Source organism: Bemisia tabaci, chromosome 3 (assembly GCF_918797505.1).
Source record: "Bemisia tabaci chromosome 3, PGI_BMITA_v3".
Taxonomy (NCBI): Eukaryota; Metazoa; Arthropoda; class Insecta; order Hemiptera; family Aleyrodidae; genus Bemisia; species Bemisia tabaci.
Genome location: NC_092795.1, coordinates 20971332 through 20990802, shown reverse-complemented (window position 1 = coordinate 20990802; position 19471 = coordinate 20971332). Strand labels below are relative to the sequence as shown.

At 35.0% G+C, this 19471-nt stretch overlaps 1 protein-coding gene across 1 annotated transcript; it reads left to right on the top strand.

Annotated features, from left to right (window-relative positions):
* Positions 1 to 630: 630 nt before the first annotated feature.
* On the top strand, positions 631 to 19199 carry LOC109029974 (FIGNL1-interacting regulator of recombination and mitosis). Its single transcript, XM_019040712.2, has 13 exons — positions 631 to 837; positions 2365 to 2508; positions 3208 to 3288; positions 3942 to 4084; positions 5228 to 5391; positions 6544 to 6740; positions 7572 to 7717; positions 8658 to 8784; positions 9360 to 9540; positions 10392 to 10623; positions 13038 to 13356; positions 14643 to 14876; positions 16853 to 19199. The coding sequence occupies exons 1-13, from the start codon at positions 733 to 735 to the stop codon at positions 17486 to 17488; spliced, it is 2709 nt and encodes a 902-aa protein (XP_018896257.2). The 5' UTR covers positions 631 to 732; the 3' UTR covers positions 17489 to 19199.
* Positions 19200 to 19471: the final 272 nt, after the last annotated feature.

The window sequence follows — 19471 nt, the reverse complement described above, 5'->3', positions numbered from 1 at the left end:
ACCGGAATGCAAGGTAGATTTACACAGGTATGGACAGAACTTAACAACTGGCCTCTGATTGGCTCTCCAGCGGCCCCTTAACGTCAGCCATTTTGAATGTTTTGATTATTTTGATTTATTATGTTCGGTTTATCGTTTGTCAAAATTTTGTGGGATTTTTTGCACAATTTTGATAATGCGATATTAATTTTAACGTTTAAACGCACAAACGTTTGAATGCTAATTTGATTGTAATTTAATTAAAAAACGGGCCCCTTAACCTACGTCACGTAGTCATGTGACACGTACTGAGGCTCATGGGAAATTTTCAACTTTTCCATACCTGTGTAAATCTACCTTGACCGGAATGACTGACCTGTGTGGATTGGTCTTGAGTCACCGTCACTACCGTACCGGCGTCAGACACAGCAATCACTGCTGAACCAATCAGGAATCTCAAATCAGCCATAAATTAATGAATGATTGGATGAGCCAATGAGCGTTTTTGTTTTGCAAAATAGGAGGCAGTCCGGACCAATCCGGACACTTCTTCCCAGGGGATGCAGGCGGATGGCGGGAAAGGCGGTACTTTGTTTACACTTTTTAGTTTTCATGGCGTTTTTGTGGTTCTTTCTTGTAACCTTCTAAAAGCTTGTGATAACATCTTGTCATAAATCTCAAATGTATCCGTGCATGTTATTATGTTTCTATTTTTGATAATTTACTCTTTTTGATCCTACCATCTACTTAGCTATGAGTCAAAGTCAAATTGGCATGGACTTATCCATTGTTTTATCTCAGCTAAAGATCACCGAACGAAATGCAGAAAATCTTCACCGGATTTTGCCTTCGACTCAGGTATCCTTTCTTGCTTCGACAATATGTCTTCAAGCATTCCACTTCTTTAAAATTAGGGAAGTACATACTTACTCTTCAGTTCCCCAGAATCTTTGGTGTGAAAATCTGGAACATTCGCTGCATATGAATGGAGCCCTTCCATGCGTCTAGAATTTGATGTAAAATTCCATTAAAAACATGCCGATGCCACCAGTTCTCTTACCATCGAACCTCTAAGCTCAAAAGAAGCTATCACAGTTGTTGTTGGACTGTAAGAAATTTCTTACTCCATGCTAAGCACATTCTACTGTCAGTCAATTCTAGAAATGCGGACTTTCAGCGTAACATGAAGGAACCCCTCCATAACAGCTCTGACGCTGAGAGATTTTTTAGCCAGGGGTCTCGTTTTAGTAATAACCAGTGGTAGAGATGGCGATGTTTTCGAATAAATCAATTTCGGGAAATCGATTTGATTTACGGTAGAAAATCGATTCGATTTTAAAATCGGATGGAAAAAATCGATTTAAGGTATAATCGATTTTCTTCGAAATCGATTTTCTTCGAAATCGATTTTAAAACACTTGAAAATCCACCTTCAACGCTAAAAACAAATTTGAACCTTGAAATAAAACTCGGGTTTCACAGAATTTAGGCCTTTTTGTGCCACATTAACGTAGAAAATTTCGATTTTTTTCAATAATTCCATTTCTGCTCGAAAAATCGATTTCGATTAAAAATCGGCAACCAAAAATCGATTCGATTTTTCCGATTATTTTTTCCAAAAAATCGATTTACCTAAATAATCGATTTGATATCGCCATCACTAACCAGTGGCTCAGTCAAGTCTTTTGCCAAATTTCACTTGTGAGAATATAGGTACCTACCTACATACTTAAATCACAAATCAATGAAACGTGCAAGAGCTTCACTCTGTAGCAGTATGATCACCGGTAGAGAAGTCTTACATTACATGTATGGTATCTGGCTGTAGGTACATGCACAGACAACATTCTGCACTGAATAGATTACTTACGGCTAGAGGTCAACAAGTCATAAAAAATTTATATTTAATAGGTAGACTGTTTCACCTTACCAGGTGATTTGTCCTCGGAAGACATACCTAATGTAGAAGAATGAACCGTAATACCAAGGAAGAATTGGAGAAAAGACACTCCATAGAACTCTCATGAGAAGCAAGCTGCCCTAATAAAATATTTATATATGAACAGCACTTCAGTGCTAATGTATCAGATTTTCTTTTATCTCATCACAAGGCAAAATTTAATTCATGAGGCTACCGTTAACACCCAAATAGCCCTTTAAGAAAATACTTCAGAAAATATTTTTTCAAACTCCAAAATATAATTGATTGAAGCAATCATAAGTGAGGACATATTGAAATCCTTTCCTCAATCCAGCATACCTGGAAAAGTGTCTACTCTCCTTTTGTTCTTATTATTATTGTCATTTTACTATCACTGCTTGCTCACTGCTCTAATTATTAAATGTAAACATAAAAGTATTTTTATCCTTGACTGCTTATTGTAGGTACTTCGTGAGTACAACTGTGCTGAGGTGGATCACATCGTTTGCACACTAACAGAATCATGGTTGGAATGCTTTTCACCGGAGACCTTAGAGAAAGAACTTCTTCAAGATATCTTTCTTGTAATCAAGAGTAGAATTTTACTGGTAAGAAGTCTAGTTTATAGCTTCTTTTTTAGGGTAAAAGTAAGAATCTAGAAGAACACACTTAAGATTGAGATTCTGACTTAGGGCTCACTTATATGTGAAAACAAAAATCAATCTGTGATGGAAGTTCACTCTAAATAAGTTCCAACATTCTGAGAGAGAGTAATACGTTCAAATATAATAATTTACGCTGTATTAACTAACAGAATTTTAGGTTTTATTGTTTGAGCTCCTCAAATGTTTACTGTTGGTCTAGACGTTAACACCAAGGCTTACGGTTACTTTACCTGAACTTAAAAAAATGGCATACTGGATGTCAAGAATGTGTCGGGTGATCCCAAGATGCCCAAGATGATCCAAAGATCCAAGATGTGTGATCTTAGCTGCCCTTATCGTAAACTTTATAGCCTGTGGATGCAAACTTAACTGCAGGGGCAGTCAAGCCATTTCTTAAAGCTCACCGTGACACATTTTTGACATTCAAGATGCTTAAATAGCATATCTTTATTTTGTGTTTTTGCAGTTATCATTTATTATGATTTTCATAAGCTGAGGAATTTAATAAAAGCTGTAAAGTTTCCCCTTTGCAATTTATCGATTTTGAGATGAATCATTTAAATAAACCCTCGAAAGTTTCACCCAATATTTGGACTTTCTTCTCAAATTGTTTGTAATTTTGTCTACTTATCCTCCTTATAGGCTTACAACATAGTGGAAGATATTATAAAGAACAAGAACTTTTCTCAAGTGAACCAGCAATTAATTGAAGAAAAATTGATGGTAAGAATTTCTAAACACAGTATTTACATATAGATCATTGAATGTCAGCCCAGAAGTAAGTTCAGTAAATTAATATTTTTAACTGAATTAAACATCTTGTATACTTATATCTGAAAGATTTAATTTTCTGATCATAAAAGGTGAGAGAATGGATTACGGCAATCTATTTTTATTGCTACACATAAGCCAAATTTTGGTTTTGATCAGTTTTTTTTCTCATTCTTTAAAAATGCCTATTTTTTCATTAATGTTAGGAAGTGCTTGTCAACCCTCATGCATCCTCATGTGTAGAATTTTCATGAGTTATGATTTAAATACCTTTGATGATAATGCATGCCTTCAGTGCTGGATGAGGAAAAGTAAGCACCCTATTCCAAATGTACAATGTTACCACTGTATATTACATTTATCTGGTCTCATAATGAATCTGTAAGGATTTTTCACACATAGCTTTGAAAAATTGCACCAGTAAAAACTGAATAAGTCTCTAATTTAATGGACTTAAACATTTTTGGTTTAATAGCTGACAAGTGAGTCTAAAGCTATCCAAAATCCCTTCCTTGGTTTTTTAGTCTTTATTGTCACTTACTACTGTATGTTCAGCTTTTATATCTTGAACATGGACTTATCTACTTGTTTAATCCATTTTTCAGGAAAATGTGAATCTTCTAACAGCTGTCGAAAATGTCTTAGTATTCTACTCAAAATTTACAGAAATCTCGGCAAATTATGTTCCTCTTACATTATTGTTGGTCAATAAGGTTGTGCCTGCTGGTTACTGTCACTTCAAAAACTGGTGAGTCCCAAAAATATTCCAGTAAAGTATTTTGTCTGAAGAAAACACTGTGGCAGTGTTGGATCCAGCTTGGATATTTTCCAATTGTAATAGAGTTAGTCAAAATGGCGGCACTGATCCGTGCCACAAAAAAATGGCCTCACGCCACAGCTTGAGTGAAATATCCAAAATTGTTCCCACTGATTATGGCACCACAGAACTGCATTTTTTTTTGCTGCTGATCTTTGCCTTACATTTGTGGGAAAAATCATTAGCTCATATGAGGTTTTGCCGTAAAAATTAAAAACCATGTTTTTGTTGCTAATTTCTTCCACACATTTATGAGGAGGATCTGCAACTAGAACATCTGTAGTAGTGCTGGAAAGAATCATTCACTATTTGTACTTGTTTCTAGCAAATTGATTCATCCTTAGCACTGGTTCAATATACTCATTCATCAGAAATTGAAATAGAAACAAGTCCTATGAACCACTGGACTAGAGGAATGAGATGAATGGCAAGGATGCCAACCATACCTCCCCAATATCTGGTGATTTTTCTTGTGTAGAAATGACAAGCAACCTTAAAATGGGGTTGGTCTCAATGCGACTCTCGACATTGTCGGAATCATCATGTAAAGAAAAGAGTAAAGATAAAGAGATATTCCAAAATGCTGCCAAATGCTGGTATTTTTTAAACTAGTCAAATGCATTTATAATTCAAAAACGTTATTCAAAGTCTTTGTAGGTTGATTGGGGGTATTATGGTCTTTGCAAATAATTCAGAAATTTAGAAAAATATAGGGGTCAAGAATCATCTTCAGATTTTTGGAGATGGTGAAAATTGAAAATTCATATGATCCCCATGAACTGAAAGATTATGATTGATTTTTAAAGAGCTCCTTCAGAGCTCGAGAGGTAACTTGAACCCTCTGATGAAGAGGAAGTCAATACTAGGAAACTGACAATCATTTGGTGTACGTTCAATCTTCTAAGCCTAGTATAATTGGTATTTTTAGACACACATATTTTTCGCGCTTGAAAGATTGAGCGCAAAGCACAGTTCTGTTTTTCCTGTTTTTTTTCAATTATTGATTCAATAAGATCAATTGCTGTAAAAAATATTGCACCGCTTTTTCTAATATCTCTTTCCCATTATTTTCAGTTTTAGTGATGAATTTTGTACGAGTGGCGTTGAAAATATTAGGAAATTATACTCAAATTTATTTCAAAAGAGTCACAGTATCCTAATCCTTTTTTCACGACTTGTCACTCAAAAGGTTTGCTTCAACTGTGAACATGAATCAGAAATGATCCTCCTTCTTCAAAGTAAGTTTTTTTCCCATTATTCTACGTTTGCAACTTATTGATCTTTATTGATGTAGCACATAGTTCTAACCTCATCTGGCACCTAAAAATCAAGCTTTGGTTCTTAAAAATAAGAGTTGCTGCATTAACCGTAGCATTTGAAAAATCAGTACAGCTTTGATTTCTGTTTTAATCTCATTTCTTGCAAAATTTTATGTCACATTATCAAAAATATGTAGACTTTCCATGAAATTGTAGATTTTAACTACCAATTATGCTGCTTTGCCTTATAGCTTGCAGGGCATTAATTTTGACCTGCGGAGCATGGAGGTGTACTAAGTAAACAGATTCTCTGACCATCTAGGAGGCAAATTCTAATAAGCTGTAGCTTTGTATTTACTCAGTCATCAAGCACCCAAACGACTAGGTGCACCCATTGTTTTAAAAGTTCATAATTTAATAAAATCTATCTCCATTCACAAGCTGTACCTTGTCGAAAACTTAAGGACGCCCCTGAGAAGCCTACTTCTACAGATTTGCCCTAACTGGAATAATAGTGGAGAAATAAAATAGGAAAACTTACTTTTAATGCAACCCTCACACTTGCAATATTATTCACAACCAGTTTTTGTAGTAATGAGTCTAAAAAGATTGAATAATTGAACTTATATTCAGGTATAAATTAGAGATATCTTCTCGTCTGCAACAATTACCCAAGACAAGAACATGCATCTCTCAAAATTTAAGTTCCTTATGACTCTATGAATGATGACTTCTTTGCAGACGAGTCTACACAAATTAGAGACTTTTTATGAAGTAGCTTCCATAATTAACATCCTTTTTATGAAGACTGCTCCAAAGTTGAATGGAAAAGAGAGAAAAATAGAGGGGGGGAGGGGGGAAGCAAATGTCCACAGATTATGAGTGCACTCAATCTTCACATAATGCAGAATGGTTCTGAAAGGGGGAGCCAAGGTTTTAGAAGTAATTAATCGAAAGAGACTGGAATTTTTCATCTTGTTTAAGTGTGGTCCTCTCGATCACTACTGCTGTTAATACTCTGTTAAGGGATGGTTCAAACAGAAAAACCATACCTTGCCTACAAAAAAAAACCTTCATGTGTTTCAAGTAAATATTTGTTTAATTTCAAGTTTTTTTCCTCTTTTTCCTCAGTATTAGATTCTATTCCTGATGTAGCAGATGCTTTAATGAATAGTTTTGATATGAAAATGATGGCGATTCAATGGAAATTTTTCTTCAACTTAGCTCAAAAGCATATTAAGCATATTCATGCTCGGTTTGATGTTTCGAAGTCTCTAAATTCTTTGATCGATCAAGTTATTTCCAGAATGGACCAGATAATTAATAAGGTTTCTGTTTTTTCTATTTCTCTGCTTGTCTTTATACTTGTTAGTGAGCACATGAAACAATTCCTCACTTGTACTTCTGAAAAGAGAAGAGATTATTTACATTACAAGAGGAAAAAGTGAACTCGTAGTAAAATGTTCTTTGCAGAGAAATCTTTGAAGCGAATTTTTGTGATCAAGTGTAACTCACCATAAACTATAATTGCTGAGTGATGTCAAAATTTTATGGAACCTGCATTTGATTAGAGAGAAGAATAGATTGCTGAATGAATCCATTATGAAGTGAAGTAGTGAATATTTTCATTTGCTGAGAAAAGGCAGCATAAAGAGCTTGGTTACTCAATGCTAATTTTTCCAAAGAAATGACAAAGTATGACTCACCATCTTAGATATTGATGACATTTTTTTTATTTTATCTTTAGACCAGCTATGGTGAAGCTGCATCTTTTTGGCTCAAAAACTTTTTGATAAAATTATCCAAATGTTAGAAGTTTTGATGCAAGGAGCATAATTTTTTAGTTTGCAACTAATCTCTTCAAAAAATGACCCTGTTGCGCTCGAACACAACTTACAAACTTGAAGCAACATCATTACCATAGATTTCGCAAGCTGCAAAGTGGCAATTTGGGGTGGTGAAAAAGGATCTCTATCAATGTATTCCTTCTTCTGGGTCAAGCCTGTCTCTGTTCATTCAGGGTAATTCAAAAGTCCCGCACCAGGCAATTTGGGGGGTTTTTTTGGGAGGGGAAGGGGAGGGATCAGGCAATTTCTTTGAAATCAGTGAGTTTACATACATTTAATTTGGTGATAATAACTTCTGCTGATTTGTTTCAGGAAATCAGTGAAAGTAAAGACATAACAAAAAACTTGAAAACTTGCAATTTTTTTGTAAAAATTATCTTCAATACTTGTGAATTATTTCAAGATGAAAACAAATCGTGCTACCCCAAAATAGTCTCTTTTTTGTGCTACATTCTTGGGTAAGATAATTCTTTTTCTACAAAGTTATTTATAACTGAATATAGATACCCACTGGATGGATGCAAGCAAAGACATAATTTCTGACTTGGAATTATTTTTTTTTTTTTGACTATTGGCGAAAGAAAAGTTGTAATTATGCCCCGAAAAACATATTTCAAAAACATACACCCATTTCTTTTTTTCGACCGATGGACTTTTAGTAGCCTCTCTGTAAACCTCACTTCTTTGTTCAATTTAAATTTTAGTTTCTTTCAGTTCCAACAGTTTTTACAGTCCACATAGCTCCTTGGTAATGAGTGAATTTTTTTGCAACCCTTGCAGCTCTTTGCTGGCACTCTTTATATCAGTGGTTTTCTTGCAAACATTTTTTGTTTAACATGGTAGTTGCCCTAGTACCACCAAATTTTTTGTTTTGCCAAATTTGAAAATAATGATCAGATTACATTGAACAGCAAAGAAAGTATCACCTGACATCCACAAAACTTTAATTAAATATTATATCGTACTTTAGTCTTTTATCTAATATTTTCTTTCAATCATTTCCTTGGAAATCAAGAGCCTTGATGTCTGATTTTTGTCATTATTTGATATCGTATTCTAAACAATCTCTTGAGCCTGATGAGCTTTTCAAATCAAACTTTCAATCGGCCCATTTTGAGAAAAGCAGGGCTGAAAGGTAAATTTTCCAGCATTTTTACATGTATTATCTAGTAGAAATGTTAGTGATTGAAGAAAGCTCCTTTCTTCCTTCCCGCAAAGAGGAACCTCTCTCTAATTCGCAAGTATATTTTTTAATCCATGTTTGTCTTCTGAATTTTAATTACTGTGGGTGCTACAAACTTGTTGGCAACAAAACTTAAAAAAATTATTTTTATAATCTGCATGTAATCTACATGCCATCTTCATACTGTGTATCATTTGAACTTTCTTTCTGTAAAGGACTTCCTCACCATACTTAATCTCAATTGATTTGCCCAGACCCACAATTCAGGAAACAGAAACCCTATTAACATCATTTTCAGAACCATTTTTGAACCTCATGATCATGGATTCGCAATTCATTCAAGTAAGTGTCTGAATCAGTCACACCAAATGATTGAATCTCTTTTTCTTTATTATTTTGCTCTTTTTTTGAACCATACCATCCATTTGCAAATGTTCAAAGCATTGCCGTGAAAATTTCGGGCTTATACCGTGTCGTTACCGAATTGATCCCCTTCTTGATAGCTGTTTACTGTTCTAGCCGTCAACTGCAGTTTGGAGCCTTGCCAACATTCGAGCAATGAATCACACTTTAAAACGAAAAAACATTTGTATTCTAAAGTTTTTGATGAAGTACGTTCCCTACAAAATTAATTCTAAAAAATGAAAGAGTTAGCACCAGGTTGCCCAGGAAAATCATCTATTTTTACAGAATGACGAACTTGCTAAAAATCGCTCATTCAAAGTTGCGTCTAAACAAATTAAAACATGCTACCATGCTGCAATTTGGCCCAGTAATTCTTCATAGGTCTTACTTTTACCTTCCAGCAATAGGACCTTGAAATTTGAACCATTACCAAATCACAACAAAATTCTGTTTTTTTTGGGGGGGACCCCCCCTCATATATCAATTTATTTATTTTTTAAATTTTTTTCCAGGAATTTTTCAGCTTGTCTTCAGCTGAAATTGTAGAGCCTATTAATAAAATTGGAATTTTCCTCCTGACTGTCACAATTTTAAGGAAGTTGCTTTCACACCCAGATAAAAAGGCTGTTGAAGATAGGTGGATCAAACATGACTTTAACATTTTGAACGTGCCTTTCAATGTAATGAGAAATGGTTGGTTTTATTAATATTTTGTTTTCATTTGTCTCTTATGGCCATCTTTGTATTGTCTGATCCACTTTCATGACTCCCCTAAGGATATTAAACTTTTCCTCTTGATGAAGATTTCGCAATATTTGGTCGTTAAGAGAACAATTACATGAAAAAATCGTTTGCAAGGATGAGGGCAAGGGCTGTAAAATAAACTAAAATACTGAGAATCCTCAGTGTTCAGTAAGCTAACTCAAAGTTTTTAGAAGTGTAAAATGCTCAAAAATATAATACTTTCTGTTATTCATAATATTTTAAAGACTTATTCCGATTGTGGTGTTTCAACATTTTAGCGCCTGTCAGTGTATTTTCCGAAATACTCTCGATCAGCTGGGGACCATTAAGAGAGAACTAAGCCGAAGCCTTAGGTTATGAATTAAATAGGTTTTGGTTTCTGATGGTTTCGGTTATCGGACATTTTTGTTATCCAACTTATCCAATCATTATTTTGTTGGATAATAAGTCTGCTTAGTTTTTATCTAGGTCTTGGTTGGTATCGATTTTGAGTACAATTGGCCCACCCTTTTACAAACGGCAAGTTTTGTAAGTTTGTGCAGGAGTTCATTTCAGAATATTATAACTTTTTTAGGGGAGCTGTCTCATTGAATGAGGAAAAATGGGGAAAACCTTTGATGCTTATTCCCAGAAATATGGGCAGATTTTGACCTTTTATTGTAAATATCAGTACATTCTAAATCAGAAAAGACAGGGAATTTCTCTCCAGGAAAATTAATACCAACCTTCTTTTATGCTTTCATGTAAGAAAATTTTTACTATCGTAATACATTATGAAATTTGCTTAATGTTTTTTGTAGATAATACGCACTTGTTCTTTCACATAACTCTACCGGGAGAGTTGTATGGTGATGGCAGCGCTTCGGAAATTCATCCTTATCGAAGTCTTATGATATCCTTATCAGCATTCATTGTGAGAATGATTTCAGAAGATGATTCCTCTCGTGTAGAATTAACATTGCTGAAAAATGTGTGCCAGCCTGAAATTTGGCCTGCAGTTCTTGCATCTGATGTGTGGTGCGCAGTCTCTAGGTATGCAGATAAATCAATCAATTACCTTACAGTTTAGTTTAAAAAATGAAAAAACTCTAAACGAGATCCAGCATAGATCTGCTACCACCTAATTTCAACTGTCAACCATCTAAAGTTTGGAATCTACTGCAACCGATGACAAAGCGATTGTTACGATGAGCAAAGTTTCAGTTCCACTGCGCCTGGAAAATAAGTGGCAGAATTGGCTCCCAAATTCCGTAGTGTCCATCAATAGTTTTTATTGTTTCCTGAGGTGTTTCACTCATTTGGATCCGTGAGGATGTGCCAAACCCTTAGCTCGCTCAAAAGCTAAAAGGTTTAAAGTTTCAAAGGTCTCAGGTAAGATGTCTAGCCATCCAAGAAGGCCAAAAGTGAACTGAACGTTTGAAATTTTGCAGAGTCACCATTTTTTTTTTTATTCAATTCTTGTACTTTGCCAATTTTTTCAATCTTCCACATAGTCTCTTGACTGTTAACCTTAGGAGCCGGATTTCAGAGGGGAAATATTTTCTATTACACCATGGAAAAAACCTTTTCTATCTCAATAAACTAACTCTGTAAATAATTCCATATCTCACTGTGTTTTTTAGAAGAAGGTGATAATTGAAATGAATTGGCTCCAGAAAAAGAGCATCTGGTTTGCAATTTTGTTGAGGTCTCCTAAATATACTTTTTCACAACCAGTCTAAGCATAAGAGACTCCATAAGACTTGTACAATTTACAAAAAAAAGAGGAAAACAAAATTTCATGACAGTAAAGATAAATGGCATTGCTTTAATAGCAGCTGTTTGCTATGCAACAGTCTGTGCTGTAATGTTGAAAATTTCTGTAAAATTGAAAAAAACTTAACCTGGTTTTAACTTAAATTTAATTCAAGAGAGCACAGTAAAATCAATCTTTAGAAAATTTAATTTCGTTGTATAATCTTGCGTAAATTTACCATCAGCAACCGCAGATGATGCAAAGATTGCACTCTAGTGTAATTCCTTGCATTATATTTGTGACGTCTCTTTAATGCTGTCCAGGATTTTGCGGGATGTTCAGCTGGGCTCACGGTCTGAGTATGATCTATTAATGAGATCTCAAAAGACGGAAACAGGGATGGATCTCTGGGCATAACCCCAGCTTAGTGTTCCAAGGCATCTGCCGGAGCCAAACACTCCTCCTCCTCTCCCCCCCCCCCCAATCTTGCTCTGAAACTTATTAGTGTTCATTTTGTGACTTGAATGCTTATTTTCAGATTTTTTGGCTTTGATTTCCAAGCAGAATAGCGTGAACTCAGTCCTACTCTACAATCCTGTCACTTACAGTATTTAGGCCGCAATTTTAGTGCTTTTTTCTTGTTTTTACCATTATATAAGCAAAGCTTTTATTGAAGAAAACAAAATCGATACAAGCAGCCATTAGAGAAGGATCAGAAATTTGGCAACATTGTTTTCTTTCCTGTTAAATCTGTGTTGAGTAATCAATTCTCATCGGAGTGCCTGGTCCCTCTTGGATCAGGATAATGGAATCTTGCAATGTCTGTCATCCAAAAACAACAACATCAACAAAATCGATCAATTAAAAAGAAAATGAGATTGGTTTGTGAATAATTTCTTAATCTATTCATTTTGGACCGATGGAAATAACAATTTACTCTTGATAAACCACAATTAGGTAATATTTTCATTATTTTTGTTCAAATTCGAGTCACCGCCATCTTGGTGCACTTGTTTGTGACTCCATGAGCGAGAACCGATCAGAATTGGAATTTTTTTTAGGCCACTTTCAGCCCAACCAAAAGTGAGTTGTCGTAACTCTGGGTTTAAAGGGACTCTAGTCCCTCTGAGCATTAAGATGATTCGATGGACGCCATACTTTGTGTCAGAACAGCATGCGATATATCGCATCGATTGGTTCCAATTTTTCAGCTACTCGTCATTTTTCTCCAATTTTGAGATCGCAATTCTGTTGTCAGGAGACTAAAGCACTCACTCACCAATTTTAACAAAGAAATTCAACGTAATAAAGGCATGATTTTTTTAGAGAGAAAACATCGCATTCGATACTGATATCGAAACTGCACTCGAATGCAATATTTTCTCTCTAAAAAAACCACGCCTTTATTACGTTGAATTTCTTTGTTAAAATTGGTTAGTGAGTGCTTTAGTCTCCTGACAACAAAATTGCGATCTCAAAATTGGAGAAAAATGACGAGTAGCTGAAAAAATGGAACCAACTGATGCGATATATCGCATGCCGTTCTGACACAAAATATGGCGTCCATCGAATCACCTTAACTCAATTCCATAGATTTAAATGGAGAGAAAACAATGTTGCCAACCTCCTGCATCAACCAATGGTAAACATGTATAATTTCCGTAATAATTTAAGGACAAGATACTCATGTCACAAGTTTGTGATTTTACAGGTATGCATCTCCCGAACTGTGTTTACATCAAGTTGAGTTTTTCGTCAAAAAAATTCTAATTTGGCCCACTGAGAAGAAAAACCAACCAGAGTGGATCTACTTCACCTGTCTGGCATCAAGATTGTTCTCTTTCCTGTCAAATCATCATAAAGAGAAGATTATCAAAAACCATCCTCTCTCGGCTGAGAATTTTTGCATCTGGAGTGCTTTGAGAATTCATCCGCCAGAAGGAGGACAGCAGAAATCGGCAGAATGGCTCATTCGAGGAACGTTGATTGATTTTCTCATCTCAGAAAAGAAAACCAAACTCACAAACATGGTAGGTAGTGGAAAATGTATTGTTTATTTTTCTTTCACTTTGCAGAAAGTCTTCGACTTCCGGAAATAGGAAGCACCAAAAAATCAAAGCAAAAAAATTTTTATTAAACTTCCTGGGAACAGGGCTTTCTAGGGTTTTCATGAATAAGACGGAATTTTGTTGTTGTTACCATGGGCAGAAATAAAGTTAGTTGGTGCAATTAGTGCATTGTGGATAGTATTTTAGAAGCTCTCAAAGATATAGAGAGGAGGTGAAGTAAAAAGAACATGATCTCTAAATAGCTGCCTACAAGAATAAGCTTGCTGGAAAAACCAGAAAACAAATTTTAATCATTTGGCATCTATACTATAAGCTCCGAGACCTCCTAATTTTGCGTAACTGGTAACGCTTAGTTCCAGCGTTCTACCGAGCCGATTTTCATGATTTTTGCGGTTATCGACAGGCAATTGTCTGTAGATAAGCCAACTCTTTTCAGATTTTCAAAATATGACCCAGGTTTTTTTATATTACGTGGTAAAGTTGCGAATTCTCCCATTTAAACAATGTAAATTTATACTTTTTGTCATAGTTCGTTTGAGCGGTTTACCAGGCCGATTTCCATGATTTTTGCGTAAATCGACAGGTGATAGGCCCTAGATGAGCCCGCTCTCTTCAGATTTTGGAAATAGGACCCAGGTTTTTTTAAAATCACGTTATAAAAGTGAACAAATTTACAGAATGCTCCGGGACTGCTACCGCTATGCGCGGGAGGATGCGCAGTGGTCGAGGAGGTTGCGCAGTGGATGTGTAGCCTGCGCATCAGCTCTACTCTTATCAACACAAGATTCGGCCCGCAAACCTCACGAAGAGCGGTGGACGAGTCGTATAAGACGTCGGGAATGCTCACATCCTTCGTGATGTGGGTTCGATCCCTGACTCCTCAGCTATATTTTTAATTATGACCTGATTATCATTATTCGTTGTTTTACTGCAATGTTCCATTAATCAGTCATTGCAGAACGCATCATTTTGACTTCAAAAATTTTTATTTTCTTTATTCATCAAAAACAAAAATCATTTCATTCTAAAAGTAAAGTATACCTCATATCGTAATTTTTTAGGGGAGAAAATAAAATCAACATTGATAGGAGGGTAAAAATAGGGCCGCGCAGCGGCCCATTGATGGCGTTAAGCGCCTTCAGGGGGTCGGGCCGCGTAGCGGCCAGGGGGCGTAGCCCCCTATGTATGCATACCTATTGAAATATTCTTACCTGATATCTGATCTCAACACAATGTTTTCATTTCAGATAGCTGCTTTAGATATTGCGTGTGCTATTGACTTTGACGCAGCACCAAGACAAGGGGAGCACTTCATCAAACTAACACTTCAGCTATGGAACTGTTTCTCAAACGTAGATTCGATTTTAAGCTCAGAAGAAAGTAGTTGTGGAGAGAAACTATGGTTCAATAATTTCTTGAGTGCTCTCTCCCGAGTCACTGTTCATCTTTTCAGCAAATTTGACAATAGTCAAATTTTTAATGTACGTATTTCATGTTTTCTTTTAAATTTTTCTATTGGATAGAAGTAACAGCAATATTCTGCTCTTCTGTGTCAGTCTGAATAATTATTTTATTTTGACATGGTCTCAAGAGACTCTGCATGCAGATTTTTATCACAATCTCTGCTTTAGTCAGTCACCGTATTATTTTGAATCAATTAATATTGAAACTGAAGCTTATCACCCCCCCCCCCCTCCTGTCTGCCTGCTCATTCTTCTCACTTGTAGGAAGAAGTGAAGAAAAATTGTTTTGCCTGTTTTTCAATGAAAAGTTAAGCAAGAAAACAGCATGAGTTGGGAGAGATAGTGTTATAGGGAAATTCACTTAGAGCATTACAAGCGAGATTCTTTAAAATGTGAATTTGCTTCGTTATCATGCTGACAAGGAGAGGTCACATAGTGTCCTACCTAGATTTTGATTGGAGTGTGGGCTAAAGTTTCTATGTATCAAACTATTGAACTCCTGTTTTGCCATTTTTGTAAATTGGCTCTGGAAGATCCAAAAAATATTTTAAAAAAATTGTCAAAGGAGGTTGCTTGCTGAAGTGACAAAATAAGGCTCCTCACATTTCAGCTCAAACGTAGTGTGGTGACTAAAAGTGCTATGCTTTGACAGAGAGGACTGAAATTTATATTGTGGCAATCTGTCCCAATATTTAATCATCTCTGTGGTTTTTTTACTTTCTTTTAACTGGAAACATGGCTATACTTTTTAGGATTTTTATATAGTACCATTCTTATATTGATAATTATTATTGATTCAATAGTGCTGCAGTTAAAAAAAAGAAATAAAAAAAAAGTCGCAAAAGAAACACAGTAGACCAGTAGTGAACCTTTATCAATGAACCATCTTGCTGCTTCAGTCAATGACAGTGCTCATGAACTGAACTAGCTAGTGAGTAATTGTGTTGTTGAAGAGAGAAAAATAAAAATCTGAAGATAAGTCCTATTTTGAACGCTTAAAAAGCTAAGTAGTACTTATTTGACTAAGGTCAATCAACAGGAGAAAAATAGGATAGTCACATACGCGGTTGGAAGAGAGTAAGAAAAACTCGAGCGAAGCAATCTTAGAAATGATCAAGTATTTTGGTGGATGAACAAGAAGCAAATGCCAGACCTCACAAATCTTGGGCAGAGCTCTAAGCTACTACAATACTTCAGCACTGAAACATAATAAAATTAATACATTATAAAATAAACATAATAAAAATTATTTTCATAATTCAGCTAGTGATCCTCTTTCCACATTTCTTTACCCTTTTAGTCATGCTTAAGCAAACACTTTTAACAATTGTGAAAAATGAAAACTAAGGCTTCTATGCCCAATTGCTGTTTAGTGAATTGCAAAATTCAATCATAATATTCTCATTTCTCAGATCTTAATGAGAGGCTTAGTACCTCATTTGGACGCTAGTAAGCAGACTGAATCCATCCTCGAAAAAGAAATTAAAAAAGAAAAATAATATTGACCAAAATACTTTATTAGGATATGTATTGTCTTTAAAAATCCTTTTTGAGGGTATTTCTGTTGAGTTTAATGGATCCTCTGAGTAGTGCTCTTGATTTCTGAGAAGATTGAGATGTTTTCTTTTTGCTGGATTTTTTTGTTTTTAAGCCCCTAGAAGCAAAGATTTTGAAAAATTACAACTTTCATAAGAAGAGCTGAGAACTGAGCCCAGCTCTGAAATTAAATTTAGAAATCGCCTCTTTTTATGCAGATTTTTGATACTAAAATTTTTTTAAAGTCACAGAGTTTTTTTTTTTTTTTTTTTTTTTTTTTTTTTTTTGCTGAAGTCTACAGAAGCTTCCGATAAATGATTGCTCTTAACAACTCTCTGATTAACAAGCTTGAGAGGACGAAAAATAGAGGTCTTTTTATAGTTTTAAATTGTTTAATTTTTTATTTGAATAAGGTATGCTTTGGTTTAAAAAGAAATTTGTTCAATTTTTTTTTCCAGGTTTTGTTGAAGTTAAAGAATTTGTGTTCAAAAGGCAATTCTTTTCCCAAGATGTGCACTTTGATCATTCTGACTGCATTAAGTGATAAAATTCTTGAAGAGGATGATAGAAAAAATCAAATCATCAGAACCACAACGGAATTATTTCAGGCTTTGCTCTGTGACTCAAATCCTACCGTGCGTCAAAAAAGTTATGAGACATTTGAATATTTCTCCATCATTACTAGGTATGGTGAAGTGATATCCTTGACTGCTGGCAAAAATCCAAACTTGAAAGAATGCATCAAAAGATATCTGAACCACTCTCTTGAAAAGTTTCTCAATCCTTTGGATGAAAGTGAATACTTGGAAAAATTAAATAAAATAAAGTATTTTCACAAATGCTCAGTGCCCATAGACCCTACAACCCTTAAGCCTATTTGCATCCTTGAGAACGAGGCTCAGTCGTGTGAAGAGGTGCCATTGAAGAAAATTAAACTTGACTGTAAATCAGAAATAGATACTTGTATTAATGCTATCAAAACTAACGGTTCTTCTCTTCTTCAGTTAACGGTCCAGAGCATTAGTCAAGTCAGCGAGGACCAAAAGAGACAGTTAACTTCTGTCCTGAGGGCTTTAACCGAGCGATTTCAATGAACGACTGAACGGCTAATTGGCCATTGAACTTGAATCGGAGTTTAACACTTTTCTATTTATTATCTGCTGTGATCTTATTTCTATAAGTGTTTGGAAACGACTGAATGGCTAATTGGTCATTGAACTTTAATCGTAGTTTAACTCTTTTCTCTTTGTTTTTTTCTGTGATCTTATTCCTATTAGTGTTTGTTGTTTAAAATATCTTTACTTTTTATTCTTGTGGCTATTTTTGTTACGTAGTTGCAATTGCATTTTAGTCTGTGGTATGAACACCGTTTAAACTTTTAACTCCGTTTTAACAGTCACTAATTTATTTTATTTTTTTCTACTACTACTATTCCTCCGGAGTACTACTACTACTACTACTACTTCTCTGGCAAATCGCATTTCCTCATTTTGTGCTATTTAAAAAAAAAGGAAATTTTTGGCTGCATAATCTTTTCTGACTAAAGAATTATCTCTCCTTTTTTTGAGCAAGAATCATGAAGAAAATGCATGCAATTTGTTCCCTTTTTTTATTATATTTCTAATTTTCCCCCCCAGAGTAGTTTTTTTTATTAAATTGCCTGTTTTTTTTAAGAATGGACTCAAAAGCTACCTATTCCTCAGTTTTTTATGCAATTCTTCCAATTCTCTGAATTTCTTCTCCCTCCAATTTGGAAAAAAAAACCAAATAAAATTGTTTTTAAAATATAACAAATACCTATTCATTCTTTTCAGAATCAAAATTTTCAACACTTATGTTGTAAAAGAAAACCACACCAAAATCCTTTGTTCTCCTCTCTTGTTAGCATTAATATGATAAGTTAACATGTATCCTGTCCTGGTTTTATGGAATTTACAAGTTATCTTTCCGTAGTAATCCAGCTGTTCATTTTACATTTTTTAGAACTGAAATTATAATGGACCACTAGACAAGGTACGAATTTAAGCAATCTGATACATGTTTCTTAACCAGAATTTCACGTAGAGCACGATTCGCACAACGAAAATTACTTAAACCAACTCCTAACAAAGATATTAACGTTTTTATTTCACATTGGTTATGAGGAATTTGAACTGCCCGCTCACAAGAAATTCAAGGCTCTACGTGAGTCAAATCGCGCACTACAACGGTTTCTGCAAGCCTCTCAATCGAGCAATGTTCATTTCCCACCATGTGTTGTTCGAACTATTAGCAATTTGCTACAGCTGAGCCAAAGCGTCAAGATTGAGGTTGCCAGATTTTTATATCGCAGAAACTGTCATGATAACGTTTAGCGCGCGATGTGAATCACGTTGAGCATAGAGTTTTCATGAGCGGATGGTTTGAATTTACGCATCAAGAATCATAAAATATCTTCGTAAGGAGTTAATTTCGGTAATTTTCGTTGTGCGTATCGTGTTTTACGTGAAATTTTGGTTAAGAAACATGTGTTAGAATGCTGAAATTCGTACCTTGTCTAGTGGTCCATTATAGGAGGTATCCAATCAATAAAAAAGTGTGGAATAGATGTCAAGTAGGTGACTCATGCATTATGATGTAGCGCTAAGTACATATTCACTACGCACACTATGTGCGTATCGCTAAGTGATATTTCTGCACAGTAGAGGTACCCATTCCTCGCTGTCTTCAACCTACTTGTCAAGAACCGTGTATTTGAGAAATTTTAAAGAATTGGAAATAAAATTTCTGTTTTATATCTTGAATAAAATAAGTTTCATAAAAATATTTTTGATTGAGCTTCTCAATCTCGTACCGTTCATCGAAAATACTTCCGAGGATGCGATTTAATGTGCTTGGAGGACAAGGAGAGCATACTTTAGTGTAGTTTTAGCTATTTTGAGAAATGTATTTGAAGTTTTGAAATTACATGAATCTTTATGGCGAAAAGAAAGTTCGAACTGACTTTTTGATGCTTAAAAATTGGAATTTGGGAGCTTTTACAGATAATGTGTGAAGACTAGTTTCACTTGAAATCATTAATATTTCAATTTTTTCAA

Coding starts and splice junctions, on each gene's coding strand:
- LOC109029974 (XM_019040712.2), top strand. CDS start 733: ATGAGTCAAAGTCAAATTGGCATGGACTTATCCATTGTTTTATCTCAG. Junction 5,392..6,543: donor AATGATCCTCCTTCTTCAAA/GTAAGTTTTTTT, acceptor CTTTTTCCTCAG/TATTAGATTCTATTCCTGAT. Junction 10,624..13,037: donor GTGTGGTGCGCAGTCTCTAG/GTATGCAGATAA, acceptor GTGATTTTACAG/GTATGCATCTCCCGAACTGT.